This window comes from Amblyomma americanum, chromosome 6 (genome assembly GCF_052857255.1).
Source record: "Amblyomma americanum isolate KBUSLIRL-KWMA chromosome 6, ASM5285725v1, whole genome shotgun sequence".
NCBI classification, from domain to species: Eukaryota; Metazoa; Arthropoda; class Arachnida; order Ixodida; family Ixodidae; genus Amblyomma; species Amblyomma americanum.
Genome location: NC_135502.1, coordinates 151,076,940 through 151,098,022, shown reverse-complemented (window position 1 = coordinate 151,098,022; position 21,083 = coordinate 151,076,940). Strand labels below are relative to the sequence as shown.

At 45.5% G+C, this 21,083-nt stretch overlaps 1 protein-coding gene across 2 annotated transcripts; it reads right to left on the bottom strand.

The window, feature by feature from the left end:
• Window positions 1-562: 562 nt before the first annotated feature.
• LOC144094134 (uncharacterized) lies at window positions 563-17,752 on the bottom strand. 2 transcript variants are annotated; one of them, XR_013306426.1, is made up of 6 exons: window positions 9,931-17,752; window positions 8,382-8,506; window positions 7,905-7,998; window positions 7,295-7,370; window positions 5,109-5,238; window positions 563-690 (listed from the first exon to the last, which is right to left on the bottom strand). XR_013306426.1 is itself a non-coding variant. In XM_077628056.1 (5 exons), the coding sequence occupies exons 1-5, from the start codon at window positions 9,944-9,946 to the stop codon at window positions 578-580; spliced, it is 429 nt and encodes a 142-aa protein (XP_077484182.1). In that variant the 5' UTR covers window positions 9,947-17,752; the 3' UTR covers window positions 563-577. The 2 variants fall into 2 exon arrangements, 1 of the variants encoding a protein (XP_077484182.1); XM_077628056.1 differs by lacking the exon at window positions 8,382-8,506.
• Window positions 17,753-21,083: the final 3,331 nt, after the last annotated feature.

Below are 21,083 nucleotides of genomic sequence, written 5' to 3'. Positions count from 1 at the left end.
GCTCCGGAATAATTTCGACCACCTGGGGATTTTTAACGTGCACTGACATTGCACAGCACACGGGCGCTTTAGGGTTTTTCCTCCATAAAAACGCAGCCGCCGCGGTCCCCAGTCAAAACGCACTACAGGATTCTAAGACAGAAATTTTCTGTAGTCTGTAGTCTTGTCGTATTTTGGGCATGTCTTGTGTAGTCGGTCTTGCCTTTTGTAGTCCTGTCTTCTGTAGTCTGTCTTGTCTTTTATAGTCTGTCTTCTGTAGTTTGTCCTCTCTTTTGTAGTCTGTCTTGACTTCTGTAGTCTGTCTTGTCTTCTGTAGTCTGTCTTGTCTTCTGTAGTCTGTCTCGTCTTCTGTAGTTTGCCTTGTTTTCTGTAGTGTGTCTTGTGTAGTGCTCGTACACTGTGTAACAGTCGTTACTGTCACCTGTCAATTAACACAGGATTTGTGTTTTGGAGTGGGCTATGCACAAAAATGCACAGCTTGTTAATGGTTGCCTGTCAATTAACACAAGCTTTGTGCATTCCAGAGTAATTCGTGCACAAAACCACTAGAATTGAAATGAAAATGATCAATATTTATTTACTGTTTCGTGCTTTTTTTCGAGCTTGCTGATGCATGCTGTCCAGCGTTGTCCTGGCCGCAGGTTCCTAGATACATCGCCCATGAGCCAAGAAAAATGGTTTTTGTCTTGGCTGAAAAAAACAAAAATAGAGATCACCGCTGCTACCTGCGGAAAAAAAAATGTGAAAGCGTTGATGCTTCCTCGACACTGGTCGCCTTTCAAATTTGGCGCCATGGTTGTTTTCTCGTTGACTTGATTGGTTATCAATTAACTCTTATTTTACCCTCATTTCATCCCAGCAACGATTTCGAGTTTTCAAATTTCCCTCCACGGATCATTCCTGCCCACTCACTGAATACCCGCTTAGTCTAATCACGCGTTCATTGCCTTTCGCTTCTCAATAATTACCTAATTGCCTCTAATTTATCATTCTTTTTCCTATCTCCTGGTTTAGTATAGGACACTTATCACTGGTCACGTGATTGCTCATATCGAGTTTTCAAACTTGGCGCCAAGCTTTGGCTTTGTCCATACTTCCAGTTTTTCAAACTTGGCACTACGCTGTAGCTCCACCTACTTTCAGCGTTTTCAAATTTCGCGGCACTTTTTCTCTGGCCCAGCCACTTTTTGGACATTTTTGGCTGTAAATAATTATCCGATTATAAAATTTTCTTTTCGAGCAGCATCCTCACATCATCCTCTGCCAATTACACAACCAATCGTATGACGCTATCTCTTCTGAGTTGCCCACAACTGCTGCGGACACGATCCCCGGCAACATAGCCTAGTAAACTTCTCACTTTATTCAAAATGTTGTAATACTGAACAAGGCTTATGACTGGCCGAGTTGGTACTGACTCACCTTAAAACCAGCCAGAACACACAAGAAGACATGAGCTCAAGAGGCGGGACTAAAAAAATTTAATTGAAGATTTTGATTATTTGATTTGTGAGGGTTTAACGTCCCAAAGCGACTCGGGCTATGATTGACGCCGTAGTGGAGGGCTCCAGAAATTTCGACCACCTGGGGTTCATTAGCGTGCACTGACAACGCACAGTACACGGCCCTCAAAAATTTCGCCTCCATTGAAATTTGACTAGTGCGGCCAGGATCCAACCTGCGTCTTTTGGGACAGCAGCCGAGCGCCATAACCACTGAGTCACTGCGGCGGCATCATTGAAGGAAAGCCGCAAAAGGAGACCCGGGAAGAGATACAAGCGCACAATAACCCAAAGCAGTGAAAGGGCGAAGTGCAATTAAAGGTCACTGGCATACTAATGAATCATCTAAAAAAGCAAATTCCTTACGGTGAAGGTTTTCCGATGGCTTAGCCACACGTGTCCTTAGCCTTACCGATGTAGTAAGCCTCAACTATCTACCGACAGATTTATCCCTTCCATAAACCACTGATGAGTCGTGGAAATTAGGCGTGCAAAGAGACAGGTCATCCTCAGATTTGCATTCACAAGATTGAGCATGCAGTGCCAGATTAGAATTTGTCTTCCCCCTATAGAGTGAAAGTGCTCAGTCAGGTGCAAATTCAGATATCTAACTCTCTGCCCATATTAGTTGCAGCCATAAGGCAGTGGAACGCAGTAAACTCCATTACTTTTGCAAGTGGTGAACCTTTTTTTGTGACACTGTCCATTGAGGACAAGTACCCAGTTTTATCAAGCCTTTTTAATGGCGGGCGCAAAGGCCTCCTGTCTTGCACTTCGCTGTTAAGACAACAGCAGCATTACGCTTTCCCGCGACTTTCTTGAGACTGAAATACTGTGGAGGTAAGGTGTATCAGCATCATCGGAGTATGTGCTCCTTACCCTCGAGCGAGTGAAAACATACAATGACAGGTTGTTGAGATGGGCAAGTGGGAACCCAGCTGCTTGGAAACCTGGTACAAGAATGCGTCCTTAGCAGTGATGACATGAGTTATCTAAAGCTGATGTCATGCACACGATTGCACACACATCAAGTGTTTCCATCTTTACTACCCTTAACCAGCGACAAATACACCTCTTCACCATCCTTCCCCAACGAGCGGTCCGACTCGTAGCTAAAAAGAGCCTTCCCCGATCTTTAGCTGTAGCCCCGACAAACATATTCGTCCACAAAGCGCAAGTCTGCATCAAGAAACTGCTAACGGTTCTGCTTAGACAATTTTGATGTAAAAGACAGGCCTGGACCGCATGCCTTAAAGACTCCTAAAACATCTTGTGCCAACTTATCTGAGCCTTCTATGTCCAGAAAAATTACAGTCATGAACATAACGAAATGCTACTATGCCAAGGTCTTCCAAACAGGGCTTTAATGCCTTATTGACTTTAGACAAAAAAAATGTTGCTGAGCAAAGGTACGACCTGCGTGTAAATACCGCCCTGCCAACTGCGGATTTGCAGTAAAAGAACAACAGCCCCAAGAAGCCAGCAACCGAAATCACGCAATCATCTGTAAAAGCATGTTCATTGTTCACCCTGATGCAGTTTGCACATACCTCAGAGGTCTATCATGTGACAATGAATAGTGCAGGCCCTCCATGTCGATGCTCACTGCAGAGCACCTGCCCAGGTTGCTGTCCACAAGAAACTAGAACTCCACAGAACTCCACTTTTGTGAGTTGGCAACGCGGTATTTACATCAGAAATCAGGCATATGCAGAGGGTTCCAGGTTGCACTGTTCCTCCGCGACATTCTTCTGTCCAGAGTCGATACCGCATCAAAGCCCTGTTTGGAAGGCCTCGGCATAGTAGCATTTCGTTATGTTGATAGCTACCTAATTTTTTTGCACAAGGAGGGCTCAGATAAGTTGGCACAAGACGTTTTAGAAATCTTTAGCCATGTAGTCAAAGCCTATCTTTTAGGTCTGAATTTCACTAAGCATAACCGTTTGTAGCTTCTTGACTTAGACCTGCGCTTTGCGGACGACCACATATGTTGGCGCCAAAGTCCAAGATCAATAAGCCTCTTAGCTACTAGTTGAACCACTCGAGGCTGGTGAAAGACAGGTTGCCAATCACATGCATCACGACTGCTTTATGGAAGTCATGCCATCACAGTGTTTAGAATGCATTCTCGGAGCAGGTTTCCAAGCCAATGGCACCTGGGTTCCCACTTGCCCATCTTGCGCACCTGTCAGAGTGTGTTTTTACTCTCTCGAGGGAACGAAACACCGTTCACATGATGCTGACGTAGTTGACCGGCACAAAAAGTCGGGCTCTATACCTTACCTCCACGCCATTCCGCACCATCCCAAGAAAGTTGCACCAAAGTATGATGTTGCTGTTGTCTTGACCGCTAAAAGTAAGGTAGGAGCCCTTTGCTTCTCCGTTCAAACTAGGCTTGATACAACTACGGGTAATCGTCCGCTATGCACAGTGGCAGATAAAAAATGTTCACCACTTGCAAAAGTAAACCGGTTTTTTGCATTCCACTGCCTCGTAGCTGAAACTACTATGGGCAGACAAGCAGATATCTGAATGTGCGCCTGGCTGAGAGCACTTTCACTGTATAGAGAGGAAGGCGAATTTTCACCTGACACTGCACGTTGAATCTCGTGAATGCAATCGGAGGACGACCTTTCTCTTTGCACGCCTGATTTCTGCGGCACATCAGTGGTTTAGGGAAGTGATAAATCTGCCCTAATATAGTTGAGGCTTACTACATCAGTAAGGCTAAAAACAAGAGCCTGGCTAAACCGTCGGTGAACCTTCACTGTAAGGAATTAGTTTTTTAGATGGTTTGCTAGTACGTCAGTGCCTTTCGTTTATTTTTTGCCCTCTCACTGCTTTGTGGTCTTGCGTGCTTGAATCTCTTTGCAGGTCTTCTTTTGCCACTTTCCTTCAATAAAATTTCAGTTGTTAGACCAGCCTCATCTTGTGCTCATCTCTTCTCCTGTTTTGTGTCTTCCGGCTGGTTTTAAGATGTAATACTGAATGCCGAAAGAAAGCCATTTTAGAGTCAAGTGCACTTATAATGGCCACAGCTATAATGAATGTTCATTTATAACAAAAAATAGTGCTTACTTCATTAATTTATGCATGAAGTATATGACACTGCATCAAAATAAAAAAGGACTAAGCCTCTAACCCTCATGGCCAAACTGCAGTTACAGCTACCAAAAGGACACCATAAACCTACCCCACATGCAGAAGCTTGCACTACAGGCCAATGCAGAAATAAGATCAGATTACTTCCCAAACTGCATGACACTGCCACGCATAGTAAAGATTGTGACAGGCAATAAAGGAGCAACAAAAAAGCAAACTGTAGGTAGCAGCCAATCTCATGCAGACAAGCTACAAGGTCAGGCCAACATAGACGTGGAATAAATTTGAAAAAAAAAGCCACAACAAGCACATAATAATTTTTAAGGTTTTCACAGCCCTTTAAATGACAAATACTTTCCTGAAAAAACATAACAGAAGCGGCAATTTTTTTTCGGCAATCAATTTTTTTCATGTACTTCATTATTCTTGAAGCATGGGCGGGCATAGAGTAGTCAGATTAGTGCATGCGTTCCTAAACAATGCCATGCCAAAAACTGTACTTACAGAAAAAGCTTGCCTTACTGAGTGAATACCACTGGCCATCCACTAATTTCCCAGCCTGCTCCAGGTACCTGGCAAAAATCACACGCAACTTGGTGGCTTGCACAACTTCCATGCAACTCTTGGTCTTTAGCTGGAAAAAAATTGAGGGATCAGTGAGATATAAAATTTTACATGCATTGCTTTGTTTCAATGACCGACTAAGAAACAGCGGTTTCTGTCAGCGCAACTATTTTTTCACACTAGCTTTCTACAGTAAGCCATGTTTATCGAGACTTAATTCACACTGACTTGCTGCACGGCCCCTGCACTACTATGTATAGCTCTATGGTTTCAAATGCTTGTTAGCTCTGAGCCCTTGGGCTTGCACTCGTTAATGCAGAAAACCTCGAAAAGGGCAACCAGAGCTTCCAGCTTTAAGCCATAGGTATTCAGAAGCTCAGTGGTCTGTGGGAGAACGTTTGGCTGGGTGACACAGTAGCAAATGCTGCTCCAGCTACTTTCACTCCATTGCAAAAACCTCGCACAGCAGAGACCTGTCCTCCATTTTGCATTGCAGAAACAATCACTGAAATTCAAAGCACGCATCCTAAATGCACACCTACCTTCCAACACAGCTTCATAATAATGGGTATAATTATTGGAATGAAATACCAGTCAGTACATGTAGTTTTCAGTTTATCCAAAAATTATAAGTAACCGACAAACAATAAACATTAAAAGAGAAATAAAATAACCAGAATTGTTTAAAAAATCTGTCAGAAGAATTATGTGACATCCACTACACTCCAGCAGTTCTTCGCTTTTGTGCACCTTCAAACCACACTTTCTTACAGGCACATTTGCAAAGAAATTGGGTTGAACCTGACCTTTAAGAATCTTTTTTGGTGCAACAGTAGGAAGAAACCAGGTTTTACCCAAAACCGAAGCACCCTACACATTGCATCACAAGCCCAGATGGTGCACTTGAGTCGCCTCTTAGGCTTATGCAAGAAACAGGAACAGACATATCTTGACTAAATCAAAAAAAGAGGAAGTGCAGTGCATGTGTAATGCAGAGAAGATATAAGCAATACCACACTGAAACACTGGGAGGATTCCAAGAGTACGTGAATGCATGAATGGGTGGCAATCAGGTGGCTAAATGAGATTAGGAATTTTGAGGAAAAAGGGTGGTAGCATGTCGCACAGGAGACAGTTACCTAAAATGAACTAGAGAACCATTTATCTGCCCTAATTTTAACAGCACATTCACACGACAGACAAAATCACTAATTCCAGGAACAGACTGAGCATCATGCAACTCAATGTCAATCACCATTGCAAATGGCACCAGCACCGCAGACTGCACATGAGGAAAAGTAGACATATTTTTGCTCTCAACTTTGAGCAGCAGTCAGCTGCGCTTTTAGGAGCAAAGCTCTAAAGTACGGCAACATTGGCACTTTGTTTTACTGACATGAGGGTGCTTGGGAGCGTGCAAGTCTCATGTTTGTTTTGCACCAAATGTGTTAATTGCGAGGTATGTTTAACTAAACAGGGGCATCTAACATGGGCATCAGCTCTTCATTACTTCCCTTCTATATCCCTCCCTTATATCACGGTTCAAGTGTCCACCAAAATGTGAGACAGTTACTGTTACATTTCCTTGAATTTTCCTTCAACTAATTTTAAACTTTTCAAGTATACAGCTTTAAGAAGGTAGAGGTACAAACTGTGCAGTATAACCATATGCTATGGCAATAAACCAGCAATAAATCTGTGCTGAAAGCAGCTTCCCAGTGCATTGCAAGGATGCTATGCCATACAAGAATTGGTGTCATCGTGCAATGTTACATTACTGACTGACAATTTGGTCTCTGTATCAGAAATACTGGTAAACCATCATTGTAGAGCACAATGATTTTAAAGGGATAAATGAACATATAGGTCCTTTTCGAGGACACATATGCATACCAGGCTAAAGGTGTGCAATGTCAAAGCACGTTTATGTTAAAAGCACCTGCGTCGAGAGCTACATCAGCGACTATATTTTGTACAAGTCTACAGTTCCGGTAATTATAAGCTGAGGTACTGCTGTGAAGTGCATGTAGAGCTTCATGCATTTCTAATCCTAGCTGCAAGCCTATATTGAAAATATCTTTCTAAATAGGCAGCTAAGATATGCATCACTGAAAAAGAATAACTACCATGAACGGATCAGGAGGGATGACACAGCCAAAGGCAGGAAGCACGCATGGCCCAATAGATGCTGGCCGCTGGCAACTGCAAATGAATACATCCAGAGCAACAGCTGTCAGTGGCTGCAGCCATGTCATGAATGACAAGAGAGGAAATCGTCTACTGCTCTAAACACTAAACTTAGACGTAATGTAAGTAAATAAAAAACCAATGAGCTAGCCCATGACAAAACAAATGAACAGATTTTATGTAATGCACCCATATACATTCTTTGAGAACAGTCACAATGACTGTTATAACCACACTGAAAGATGAGCTGGCTGAAATACCGCACACCAATTTGAATATAGGATGTGCAGGTTTTCATTAATTCCTATCATGGTGCCTTGCACCAATGTCTAGGTATTAAATTGAAAGTGTCAACCAGTCTGCCTTGGTTAAATGAGAAGAGAGAATGGAAAAAAGCATGCCTTCACTTGCAAGAAGCTTGATATCTCACAGCACAGCTTGGCATCATAGAAAAATTGCTAGCGCATTTAACAAATCTGCACACAATTAAAAGCTGCACAAATTTGTCGACTGGCAATGCAAGTAAAGGCAAGAGAAACAAAAAAATACCAAAGAACACTCGTGAGTGCGGCGAAGGGAGGTCTGTGGGTAGGATCCCGTGCCTGGGAAGAGTTCCGAGCTCGGAGAATCGCCGGCACCACAGCTGATGGCACGCAACCAAGAATAAATAACAAAGCGAAAATAAGTAACAAAAAAACCATCGACAATGGCGAACGACTTGAATGCGGGCCACAAAAGCGAGGGATATAGCAAAAAGGTAGAAATCCTTAATAATTGTGCATTTGCATATCCGACAGATCGCAGTGCTCAGAAGGAGAGGAAGCATCAACGCTCACAGCTCAGGAGACGCAAGATTGATCTAACTTTGACATAACACTGCCTCAAATCCTGTTCCACTGGGGAAGCACAGACAAGTTTACAAATGACAAGGCGATGAATATGAACTAGCCTTTCGCATGCGATCACTGTCTCAAAATTTAGTATGACGCATATTAAGGCACAAGCACTAATCCGATGAGTACTAACCCTGAGCAAAATAGTGCGGTGTCTGATCGCAGCTGGCCTAGCGCGAGCGCTCCGCCGCGCGGCACTTCTCGCTCATCGTCTTCTACGCAGTGCAAATCCATGGTTTTGCACCGAGTGTCGAAGCGCTAGCAAGAGAAAGCGTAACTCTGTTGTGATATCTGGTGCCATTTTTATTTACCACGGCACGCGAGTAATAAATGCACATAAAGACAATGAGAACAACACTTGTAATGCAGGATATAGGCCCTGCTTTTTTGGCGCCGCATTATAGCTGCGGCAACCGCAGGCGGACTGCCTCCACTCACATCCCTATAGGCACCCTGCATCCGCCAGGCGCCACCACCTTCGGTTGTCGTGAAGCGCCACCGCGTAGCCGCTTTTGCGTTCGCCGGGGGATAGCTGCAGCAGACGACGCGCCTCACGCGGTGCAGCGGTATGGCGGTAAACGGCGTGCCCCTTGTTTTATCGACGGGTTTCCTTGAACTTCAAGACGTTGACGCTTTTTTTCGTGGTGCAAACCTAAAAAAGGGTCAACTACTACTGCAAGCGGGCCACGTCTATGACGTCAGTGAAGCTGTGCTTGCTGCTGGCTCCGAAATCGTGGGAAAATGCATACCGCAGACAAGAATAAACGCAGCGACAAAACGCGTGACGCTTGAGGTAAGTTTAGTTTCTTCGAAAGCACTGTACAAGTGCTCTAAACAAATGTGAGATTCCAGATGCCGACTTACAATTTTTTATCGCTGTACTGGTGCTTTAGATCGACGGAAGCCGAAGAATCCGCAGAGCTAGCTGTGACTGCCGCGCTGGCGTGGTGGGAAAATGTAAGCACACGGCGGCCGTTGCTCTCTACATTCAACAGTACAAATGTAGCTCCTGCACGAGCCAACTGCGAGCCTTCCGTCATCGCGCAAAACTTACCCGAAACTGTCCAAAGTTCATGGGCCGAGAAAGGAAAACGGTAACTTGTTTTGGTCACGCTCTCAAATGCAATCACCCCACTCGTTCCGAAAGCAAGATCCCTTGATGATATTTGCGAATGTACATTAATGTAATCTTATTTTACTTTTCAGTGCGTGCGAAAAACATTGATGTCGGCCATGTGATAAGGTTTTTCGCGGACATCAAATGTCCGTTGACTGACATGCTTCGCGCAGAGGCACTACCCAACGACGAAGTCGCCCCAGCGGCTTCCGAATGCTCTGAAAAGGAACTAGAACTTTTTGGATGGCCCAGAAAAGGAGAAAGCTTTCACTGCTATCAATTACAAGAAAGCGGAGGCAGAATGATTTTCAAACGACTTAACTTTCCCGAGAGGTTTGAGTAATTTATATTCTTTATTCAGCATGTCATTAATTAGGAATTAAGGAAACAGCGATGCTACTCGGTCAACGCGCTTGCTCGCTGCGGCCCCCAAGGGACGCTCGGGCCGCCGCTAGAGGCGCCCGCGTCGGCGCCGGAGTTACATCTGCAGGGTGCCTATAAAGCCGCATACAAATAGCGCGTGTGAATACAGATCATTAGCAAAGAAACGCAGAGCGGGACTCACCGGCCATGCGATTCATCCAGGCTTTGTAAAACGGCGCAGGAGTCTTCGTTCCCCTAGCAGATGAAAAGACGTCGCAGCACTCTTCATGGCTTACCCGTTGAAACTCGCCAATGTTGACAGGCCGAAATCCTGGTCGTTGGCTTCCAAAATACACTCCTGCTCACCTTCCTATTGAATGAGTTCTTCACACGTGTCCGCCCTACAAGTACTCAAGCAATGCCTCAAAGAGGCAAATAATACAAAAAAACACGACGTGTCGGTTGCACTGCAATGGCGCCGACGGCTGCGCTTTCGTGTCGGTGAAAAATTACAACCGACAAAAACATTTGTTGTTTAATCCATGAATACTTATATTATCTTCACAACAAAGACACTGCATTTATTTTAAATTATTTTTAGATTATTTAAGAATACTAAAGCGCTTTCAGTTACTTTTTCTGGCATGTCGTTTGTAGAAGCTGCGATCCTGTGATCCCCTGAAGTGACCCGGATGCCCTAGCAGACGACGGAGCAGACGACGGTGTTGACAGAATGCAATTTCGTTTGATGCCAGATAAAATCACTTAGTTGCGACAAAAACAACGAAGAAAAGCGCCGTATCTCAAGCTGGCGAATATCGTGGATAAGTTGAACGCAATTGGCACGATGGAGAGTAGCTGCGATGCATTAATTTGCGCGACACTGGCACGCTCACCGGAGATCATGAAACTTAACAGCTTAATCGGTGACCAGTACAAGCGGAGTGCTTTGATATAAACTGCGTTACGAAACTACGTCGATACTTCCGTCTCACTTTAGCTAATATGCAACAGTGGCTAGCACTCGCCGCATCCTGATCGCGTGTAGTTTAACAAGCAAGAGCCCACTAGCGCATCGAAGCAGGCGTGTTTTCGAGCTCGTATCGTTACGAAAAATACGAGTTGTTTCGGCACGTACTGGAACTGAAGTTCTCAGCCTGTGCGTCACGGACGGTGACGATGGCGTCGCGGACGATCTTAACTAAGACTCGCCGCAAAGCAGCCGATAACCCAAGCATATCTGCGTTAAAGGTTGTTGACCAGTAGTGCCAGCGTGGGCATAAAGTATCGCTCAGTCGCAGCGCCAGTCGCTCGCTTCTCGATTTTCCAGCCTTCCGAGTGAAGATCGCAAGCTGTTGAGCCAATCAGTGCGCCAGCGGGAGTGAGCGAGGCGAGCTTTCGGGAACGACGCCGCGCGCGGGCGCGCCGGGCAATGAACTACGCGCTACCCCCTGGCTGCCCTAGTCGTCGCTAAGCCTAGCCGGTTTCGCATCGATGCAGCAGCTGAGTGCACTTCGAAACTGGCTAGCGCTGAGGTGCTGCTCTCGTCATCGTTTTACTGTGAACCTCGTCTCATAGTAAAACAAAGATATGCTCGGTTTCCGCGACACCTTCAGTAGCGGAGCCAGCTGAGGCCAGGGGAGCCGCGATTGAGCAGCAGCAATTAAAGGCGCCGTGGGGAGACATTTGTTTGTATGCCTGTTATCGCTTCTACCAACGACTCGATATTGGCCAACGATACTCCATCCGACGGCTTAGTATGGACTTGAAAAAATATTACTGTCGCATTTTTCTGACGCTGGCGGCCGGTATTCAGGCTGGCATGCCGCGCCCGTACGTTATCATGTCGCTCAACTGTATGGCCGTGGTGCACATCAAAACCCCCAGACATCCTCTATTTCGCTCAGATTGTCATAGAACACAGTCACACTGGGACCAGAGTAGTTTAGAGGACCGAGCGCGGGTGCACAGGAGCTAGACTGTGTCAAAGCAGGCGAAACTCTTTAAACCGCGTGGTTGATGTCAGTCCCAAGACTTTATTCCCATTTCGACCGAGAATCAAATCGGTTCAAACTCGCCGGCCGCCGCATTTCACTTTCGGCTGCATACGCTGCTGTCTATATTTAGCGACATTTTCGTGTCACCGTCATGAAATTTTCAGTGAAGGCAATGAACGACATCGTAAAGTATTTTTTTGCTATTTTATGATAAGCACCACGTCACTGCCGCTGAAAAAATTCTCCGCCAACACTGCAACAGCGTTGGACTTAAGAGCGTTAGGTTCAAGAGCTTCAAGTGTTTAGATCGGGATGCTAGATCGGAGTGCTCAGCAAACGTGTAGAAGACAAAATACAAATATCTGAGGGCATTTCGTTTCGGAAACATTCGTTCTAAGATACAAGCAGCGTCATCTACTTCAAAGATTTTGCACTACTATTGCGATTTACAGCCACCTTCGCTATATCCGGTATGTTTCCTCCTTATATATCAGTTAACCAATTTTATAAACGTGTGCATTACAACAAGATGAATTGTTTGACTGCATCCGGAACACTCTGCGAGAAAAGATCAGGCCTTATGGCGGTCTGGAAGTCCCCGGAATGCAAGGTTTGGGGGCGGAAAGGTCGTCGGTGCGAATCCCACACATATTTTTGGCTTCATCTAAATATTTATTATATCCTCAGGAACATGACAAGTCAAATGACACCACTTCGATCGTTATGCGTCAAACGGGCGGCCCCCAAATTTGATGCAAATGGGGGTCCCCGGGGTTCCACTTCGATAGCCGCTATACTGGCATATGTAAAACGGATCGAAGGTGTCTGTGACAACTAAGGCTCTACGCGCCCGCTGTTGCTATGTGATATAGTGTGGTAACTGTCTTGGCTAATTTGACCTTTCCTGCAGACAGACGTGTCCTTGACAAACGTAAGTAGTAAGAGCTGACGCTCTTAAAACTGAAACGCGCGGAAAAATGATATCGGGGTTGCTTTGAACATTTATACTGAGAACTGCGCGCATGTACACACATGCTGCCTTTGTGTAGCCGGATGGTTATGGCGATTAATTTTCCCTGATTGACGATTAACGACATTCTTTTCCGCGACGCATAGAAGTGTCCTTGGTTTTTTCTGCGCATATAGTTGTAGCGGTACATTATGTTACATGGCTTGAACATGTCACAGAAGCCAAGAGGACACTGACTTTCAGTAGCGCCATTCGACTTGCGCACACCGATTGGTGTGCAGGCGCTGTCGTGGCTGCAGCTACATGCCGCCACCGCAAGAGCGTGCGGATACGCAGGCACCGCTGGCTTCGCCGCTTGTGCATACAGCTTTTTGGGCTTTCAAAGCCGCATTATACTCTTGAGCATGCACTACTTTCGGCACATTGTCATTATTTATTTATTTATTTTACAGGTACTGCCAGCCTTATTATCAGGCATTAGGCAGGAGTGGACAACACAAATCAACAAATTCAGAAACAGCAAAATCAGCAAACAAGATACAGGACGCTGAATGATAAATCAGAACAAAAACAAAAACACAAGATAGTATTTACAACATGAGTGTCATTTTGATGAGGGGGAGCCACATGTCACTCAGGACTTACGCGCAAGTGCGCAGAGGAATGAGGAAACCGTTGGGCAGTCAACTGTGTCGGCGGATAATGCATTCCAATCGCAAATAGTGCGCGGAAAATAGGAATTTTTAAATGCGTCCGTCCTGCACGAAAAATCCAGGACTTTTTTGGTGTGATATGAGCGCGTAGATCGGCGGTTAGCTGGCAGAATGTATGAACTTTTGTCTATTCCCAATTGGTTATGATAGAGTAAATAGAAAAATTTCATCCTATCCCGGTAACGTCTGAATGTGAGACTTTCCAGTTCTGCAGCTTCTAGAAGTAATGATGGGGACGTGCGCCAGCTGTATGAGTTAAAGATGAACCTAGCTGATTTTCTTTGAACTTTCTCAAGTTTGGTAATATTAGACTGTGTATGTGGATCCCATACAATCGCGGCATACTCTAGGACGGGTCGGATAAATGTTTTGTAGGCTAGGATTTTAATTTCAGGTGAAGCGTTCCCTAACGTACGCCTTAAAAAGCCAAGTTTCTTCATTGCTCTATTGTAGGTGTGTGTTACATGTTCATTCCACCTAAGATCTGATGAAATTATTACTCCCAAGTATTTGTAACTGGAAACGACAGATAAGCACTGGTTGTTAATATTATAAGCAAATGATAACGGGTTCTTTTTGCGTGTAACGGTCATTGCCACAGTCTTTTTAAGATTAATAGTCATTTGCCATTTCGTGCACCAAGTTTGTATTTTAGATAGGGAAGTGTTTAAAACTGCCTGGTCGTTCGCACTACGTATTTCATGATATAGGACGCAGTCGTCTGCGAAAAGTCTGATCTTGACGTGAATGTCACTGACGATATCATTTATGAAGATCAGAAAGAATAGCGGACCTAAAACTGAGCCTTGTGGAATGCCTGAGTTTACGTTTGCGGAAGAAGAAGCTGCATCTTTAACTTGAACACATTGCTTTCGTAAGGACAGGTATTCCCCAATCCAGTTAATTAAGGTGTTGTTCTTTAGTATGGGTCTTAGTTTCAGCAGTAATTTGGAGTGAGAGACGCGGTCAAATGCTTTTTCGAAATCGAGGAAAGTTATGTCGACTTGGCTTTGCTTATCTAAAGCTGCTGCTAAATCATGAACTGTTTCTACGAGCTGAGTTGCGGTAGAAAACCCTAGCCTAAACCCATGTTGTCTGGTATCAATTAATGCGTTGTCATTCAGAAAGACGGATATGTGTTTGAATATTATATGTTCGAGCAATTTAGCACAAGTGCAAAGTAAAGAAATTGGCCTGTATGACGTGACGAGGGACGGATTTTCTGTTTTTGGTATGGGAACGATCTTTGCGTGCTTCCATTCGGTTGGTAGTTTCGCGCTTGTTAATGACTTCTTGAATATTAAAGTTAGATATCTTGAACACCACTCGGCGTAACGGAAAAGAAATGCATTCGGAATCCGATCAGGTCCAGGCGATTTTTTGGTGTCTAGATTGAGCAAAAGCGCCAACACCCCTTCCTGAGTAATAGTGACGTCAGCAATTGGCAGAATGTGTTCATAAACAGGAAAGTGTGGGCTGATACCATCGTCATGCGTGAACACCGAGCAGAAGTACTGGTTAAGCGCATCTGCGACATTTGCACTGTCAGAGATAAAAGTATCACCGATGCAGAGTTTGGGTGCAACTTTCGTTTTCGGCGATAAGTGCTGCCAGAACTTCTCCGGGGAAGAGAGCAGAAAGTTTTTGAGCGTTATTTTCTGGAAATGATCTTTTGCGTTTTTTATTTTTTCAGCTAAAGATAAACGTAAGCCAAGCAATCTGTTACAAGTGGAAATAGTGGGGCGTAGTTTGTGTTGTTTTCTTGCCTTTTTTAGCTTACGTTCTAACCGCACGATTTCTTTTGTTACCCAGGGATTCCGTTTCTGCAGCACTTTTCGCTTCACCGGAACAAACTTTTGCACACATTCTAATACAAGGCATTTGAAGGAACACCACAGGTCATCAATTGAATGTTCATTTGATCCACACATAACTTGAAATGTAGAAAACGAGCTCTCCAGTGCATCAAGTACATCAGTATCATTGGCACGCGAGAAAATAGGGACGGTTCTTTCTAGTTTTTCAATATGTGAATCGAAGTTTACTTCCAAAGTTAGGTAAACCATTTTGTGGTCTGATATGCCTTCGAACACCTGAACCTGTGGGTTTCTGCGAATAACAGCGGCATTTGCAAGGTAAAGGTCCAAAATTGACAATGTGTTATTGTGAACACGGGTAGGTTCTTTGACAAGCTGAGTAAGGTTGTGGAGAACAACTATATCAACGAAAGGCTCAGAAGCACTTGAAAGGGGCTCGGGAAAATCATTCCAATTGACAGATGGAACGTTAAAGTCTCCCGTAAGGAGCATAGCACAGCGTTTTTTCCTGCAGGCACACAAGAACTCATTAAGGTTTTCGAAGAAAACGTTCTCGCAGTTGGGTGGACGATAGAACCCTCCTACAATTAAATTACATTCAATGAGAAAAAGGTTTAATACAACACATTCAATTCCTGTAATGTCAGGCAGCCTAGTAGCCTTCAGCGTTTCTTTGAGAAGAATAGCAACGCCACCGCCACGGGAGTCTCTGTCATGTCTGTAAATTTTGTACCCATTGGGTGTTACTTCCGAGTCGGCGACGCCACTATGTAGCCAGGTTTCGGTGATTACTAGGATATGGGGTTTGTGTGCGGTTATAATGCTTTCCAATTCGGCAGTTTTGTTTAGTATGCTTCGGGCGTTAATGTTTAAACACCGAAGTTCAGATTTTTCTTTAACACAGTCATTAGGTCACTGCTTTTTAGGGCTTTCAGGACGCGAACTGACTGGCACTCTTGCCATCTGAATGCTGTCCCACCGATATATTTGTTTGTCAACCTTAATTTTGTCGTACTGAAGCTTTACTTTTATACCTGCTTTCCTTTCTTCAGCCGTGCTGTCCCAAAGGTTTTTCCTAATCTGCCGAGTCACTGCTGAAAAATCTTCTGAAACTGAAATACGTTGCCCTTTGAGCTTGTGGCAGTTGCGCAGCACGTTCGTTTTTTTCTCTGTGATCTATCAACCTCATAATGATAGGCCGGTGCTTGTTTGCCTGCCTACGGCCCATCCTATGCAGTCTCTCAACGGAAGTTACTTGCACGCCTAGGTATTTAGAAAACACTTTATCATTTAGAGTAGTCGTCAGCGACTCGGTTGTTTCGTCCGCCTCTTCTTTAATGCCAAAAAAGATAAGGTTGTTTCGTCTGCTTCTGTCCTCTAAATCAACTAACTTCTTTTCAAGACATTGTATTGTTCGTTCCATGTTCTCGAAGTGCTCTGTTAGAACGGAATATTTGGCTGCTATGGCTTCCATGGTTTCAAGCTTAGACTCTATAGCATTTAATCGCTTTTCTATGTTTTTTTGACCGTCAAGAAGTTGTCTCAGCAACTGTTCAGTATTGGGGCCAGGATTAGTTTCAACACCGCCGCTAAGCAGTAGCAAAGAAAGCAAGAACTGTTTTACGTAAGCGCCGAAAGCACAAAAGCTGCGAGGGCACGCCAGCTGGACAAAACAGCGGTCAGAGGATTTGACAGTGGAATTTTTGTTACTAACCTGCGTGAACAACATGAAGGGGTTCGTCATAGCTCTGCCGGACGACCAGCTGACATGCCCACTGAAAGAATTCCGGGGCAGGTGGCTGCTTAAGTAGTCAGGCGGGACGGAAGTCGAGTGCGGTGGTTTCCGGTGTGGTTTTTTCCAAAGACAGCAGTGCGGAAGAAGCCTGCTTGCGCAGTCTCCGTACGGGTAGAGAGGGGGGAGTGCCAGGGTGACGAAACAGGTCGTATCTTGCTGGGTGCTGGCCATCGTAGTCACAGCCGACAGCAGAATCTGCGTGAACAACATGAAGGGGTTCGTCATAGCTCTGCCGGACGACCAGCTGACATGCCCACTGAAAGAATTCCGGGGCAGGTGGCTGCTTAAGTAGTCAGGCGGGACGGAAGTCGAGTGCGGTGGTTTCCGGTGTGGTTTTTTCCAAAGACAGCAGTGCGGAAGAAGCCTGCTTGCGCAGTCTCCGTACGGGTAGAGAGGGGGGAGTGCCAGGGTGACGAAACAGGTCGTATCTTGCTGGGTGCTGGCCATCGTAGTCCCAGCCGACAGCAGAATCTGCGTGAACAACATGAAGGGGTTCGTCATAGCTCTGCCGGACGACCAGCTGACATGCCCACTGAAAGAATTCCGGGGCAGGTGGCTGCTTAAGTAGTCAGGCGGGACGGAAGTCGAGTGCGGTGGTTTCCGGTGTGGTTTTTTCCAAAGACAGCAGTGCGGAAGAAGCCTGCTTGCGCAGTCTCCGTACGGGTAGAGAGGGGGGAGTGCCAGGGTGACGAAACATGTCGTATCTTGCTGGGTGCTGGCCATCGTAGTCACAGCCGAGAGCAGAATCTGCGTGAACAACATGAAGGGGTTCGTCATAGCTCTGCCGGACGACCAGCTGACATGCCCACTGAGAACAGAAGGGAATTAGGTGAGAACAGAACAGGAATTAGGTGGGAACAGAAGGGAATTAGGTGAGTGCTCGAGCAGTGCCTCTCCTCTAAGCCAATTCTCGTTCGGTGAGAGAGCCAGGTCGCGGGAAGCGAGTTGAAAACTCGATTCGCCAATGTGAAAGAGCACTTCATTTCGCTCGGTGCCCGTCACCAACAGACCAGAGCACCTCGCATCCTCTTCGCGACTCGCCACAGTGAACGCGCTTTGAAGCATCTTTGGTCAATTTGATCCTATCGCTGTCACACGACCGCACGACAGTATTTCTAGAATTCTGCAGTAAAATTATTACCCTCACCAGGAATCTGTCGTATGACACATCCCACGATAGGTATCTGTCGCGCGGCACAATCCACGACAGGTATCTGTCGCGTGACTCATCCCACGACAGGTATCTGTCGCGCGGCATATCCCACGACAAGCTGTTGTGTCGCGCGACAGGCCGCACTACAGGTATTTTTGTCGCGTGAAAAGAGGCGCGCTAGAAGTCTGTCGCGCGACTGAACCCACGACAGGCAACTCTGCTGAGGCACGCAATCTCTGTCGCGCGGCACGACTCCCACTGTCGCGCGACAGTACCTGCGACAGAAACCTGTCGCGCGACAAATGCTGCGACAGGGACCTTCTTCGCACGACAAAATGCAGGAAAGATGTCAGTCGTGCGGCAGAACCTACTACAAACAACTTTGTCGCGCGAAAGAACCCACGACACGAAGCTTGTCGCACGACACAAGGCACAAGACAGCTTGTCTTGCGACACAAAATTGTGTCGCGCGACAGATGCGCGAGAAAAAATTCTGTCGTGTGCTTTGATCGGGTCGGGTTCGCAACCAAGCTAATCTAGTGGCCAATAATTTTTCTCGATGGCATGGTTCAAGAAAACTTTTGCGAGGAAATGAATTATCGAAGCGCTGCAGGTTGAAAAAGAAGAGTACACGCTAGGTGTTGACAAGCAAATCCCGCTTAGAAGATAACTACACACAGCCCTACAGATTTCTCCGATCACCTTGAATTGAACGAATATTACGTCACCAGTCCGTCCGTTCTCTAGATTGAATAATAACTTAGCACAGCAAAATAGTTCGTACTACTAAGTTGTATTGTCACGTAGTGGTGAAGGCAGTCCAAGCAGTGAGGAAGACAGGAAAAAGTTCGTGCGAAGGAAACCTTTTAAGGGGCTGACCTGCGCCCACAATGGAATGAATGACTCGGCAGCGGAGAAAGCAGCACTGGTGCTCAGTGGTCGTCGAACAGAAGTTCCGCTGCTCTAGGACGTGTTCAATTGAAACTGGCAGCGAACTATCGATGAGCGGGGTCTAAATTTACCACAAATGTGAGGAACAGCGTAGAATCAGCTTCGCCAGGATGCGATCAATCTAGATAACTGTGGTCGCGTCTTGCTTCACAGATAAGGCCATAGAGCCGCGTGCTGGCAGCTTTAAAGAATGAACAAATAAAGAATACAAAGATCTTCGGCTATATTCAATTTTGTGATATGAAGTGTTATGTAGCTAGCGCTGGAACTCCACGGCACCTTTAGTTGTCATTGTGCTTCAATACGTAATATATGACCGCGAATTATTCGGGCGCAGAGAGCCGCGTTTCATCTTGGGTAAAATAAGGTACCAGATAATCGCCATTGCCCAGTGTGAGAATGGCGAGAAGCACAACCGCAACCGAAGCTGCTACCGAACTGCAAGGAAGCGACAAAACGTGCAGCGCTTGATTTGCAGCTGTGTCCGGAAAATTGCGTCAAAATTACCAGCACTGCACCTGAGTTAGCGGCGTTTGCGCTTTTACGGAGGAAAAACGCTGAGGCGTCCGTGTGCTGTGCGATGTCAGTGCACGCTAAAGATCCTCAATGGTCGAAATTATCCGGAGCCCTCCACTACGGCTCTTGTTTCTTCCTTCTTTCACTCCCTCCTTTATCCCTATTCTTACGGCGCGTTTCAGGTGTCCGCCGATATATGAGACAAATACTGCTCCATTTACTTTCCCCAAAAACCAATCATTATTATTATTATCACCTTAGTTTTCTAAAATACTTTATCACCGTACGATGCTTCTGCTGGTGCGCTTCACCACGTCGCCATCATACCTATCACCAATATTCTTCATTCACTAAATAACACCTCCCATTGATGCGTGTTTAAAGATATCCTTCACCGGCGCCGGGCAGTATTCCGAGGAAGGTGCAAAATCTCGCTACTTGACGTTAATCAGTTCAGTGGTCGCTCCGTGTACCCCACCCTTTATATACGTACCGGTTAACGTTGTGTTTGGCGAATCACACTGCAAAGCGCAAGTGCCCTGTTATGAAGACAGAGAAAACCCAATGCACTGCAAGCAACCGCGTTGAACTAGGTTCTATGGCGTGCAGTATTGATCATAAATATGAGATTACAAAATCAAGGCTGCAGATTCTGCATATTATTAGAGCCGAAATATAATTGAACATATACTATGCGATGTCACAGTGGTACGCTTAGAAGGTCTGGTGGTCAAAATTAATTCGCATTCCACCTCCCCTTCGCCTCTGAAAGCAAACCCGCAGTTTTGGTGCGTTAATATACAGATAATATAATGGGTTATGTGAAGCTCCCCACGTGTGCCTAGCGCACTATTACACACGTAAATCCAGGGTGTTCTCTAATCTTATGATTTGCTTGCGTAACACAAGGTTGTCCGTCATCGGTGTCACCTGCATCGATATCCCTGCGCACCTTCCGTTTTAGGAAGCACGATGGAATGCATCAGAGTCGAGAGAGGAAGAGCTGACCTTAGCTATAAAAATTCCCACGTGATAAATCTTATGGTGATGAGGTTTTCAGCGTTATCCTCCGCACTGCTTCTCTGATACTAGTCTCATACGTTCGACTGCACATTTTCTGTTTTGTAAAGCTCATTTGCTCTTGTTTGCGAATGACAGTAGGCAATTAGCACACAAACGTGAAGAAGCTCTTTTTCTATCATGGGAATTAAATCAGTTGAATGAATAAAATACAGGTAAATTTAAAAGCTAAGAACCGTAGTGACAGTTCTGACTGCCTAGGTGAACAGAAGAGAGAAAAGCTAATATGGCATATAAGATTGGACACGCTTGGGTCTCCGGACCAGTTCGAGGTCCCACACTATGTCGAAAGTTTCTTATTCCTTTTGGACGTGACGTCGGCCTCCGGAATCACCACAGGCAGCTGTGATGTTGGGTATGGCA

Bases quoted from the DNA above. Each gene is read 5' to 3' on its own strand.
- LOC144094134 (XM_077628056.1), bottom strand. The intron at 5,239-7,294 runs GTAGTTATTCTT...ATTTTTTTCCAG, and splicing joins TCCCTCCTGATCCGTTCATG to CTAAAGACCAAGAGTTGCAT. The intron at 691-5,108 runs GTAAGTACAGTT...TGTTTTTTTCAG, and splicing joins CAGTAAGGCAAGCTTTTTCT to CCAAGACAAAAACCATTTTT.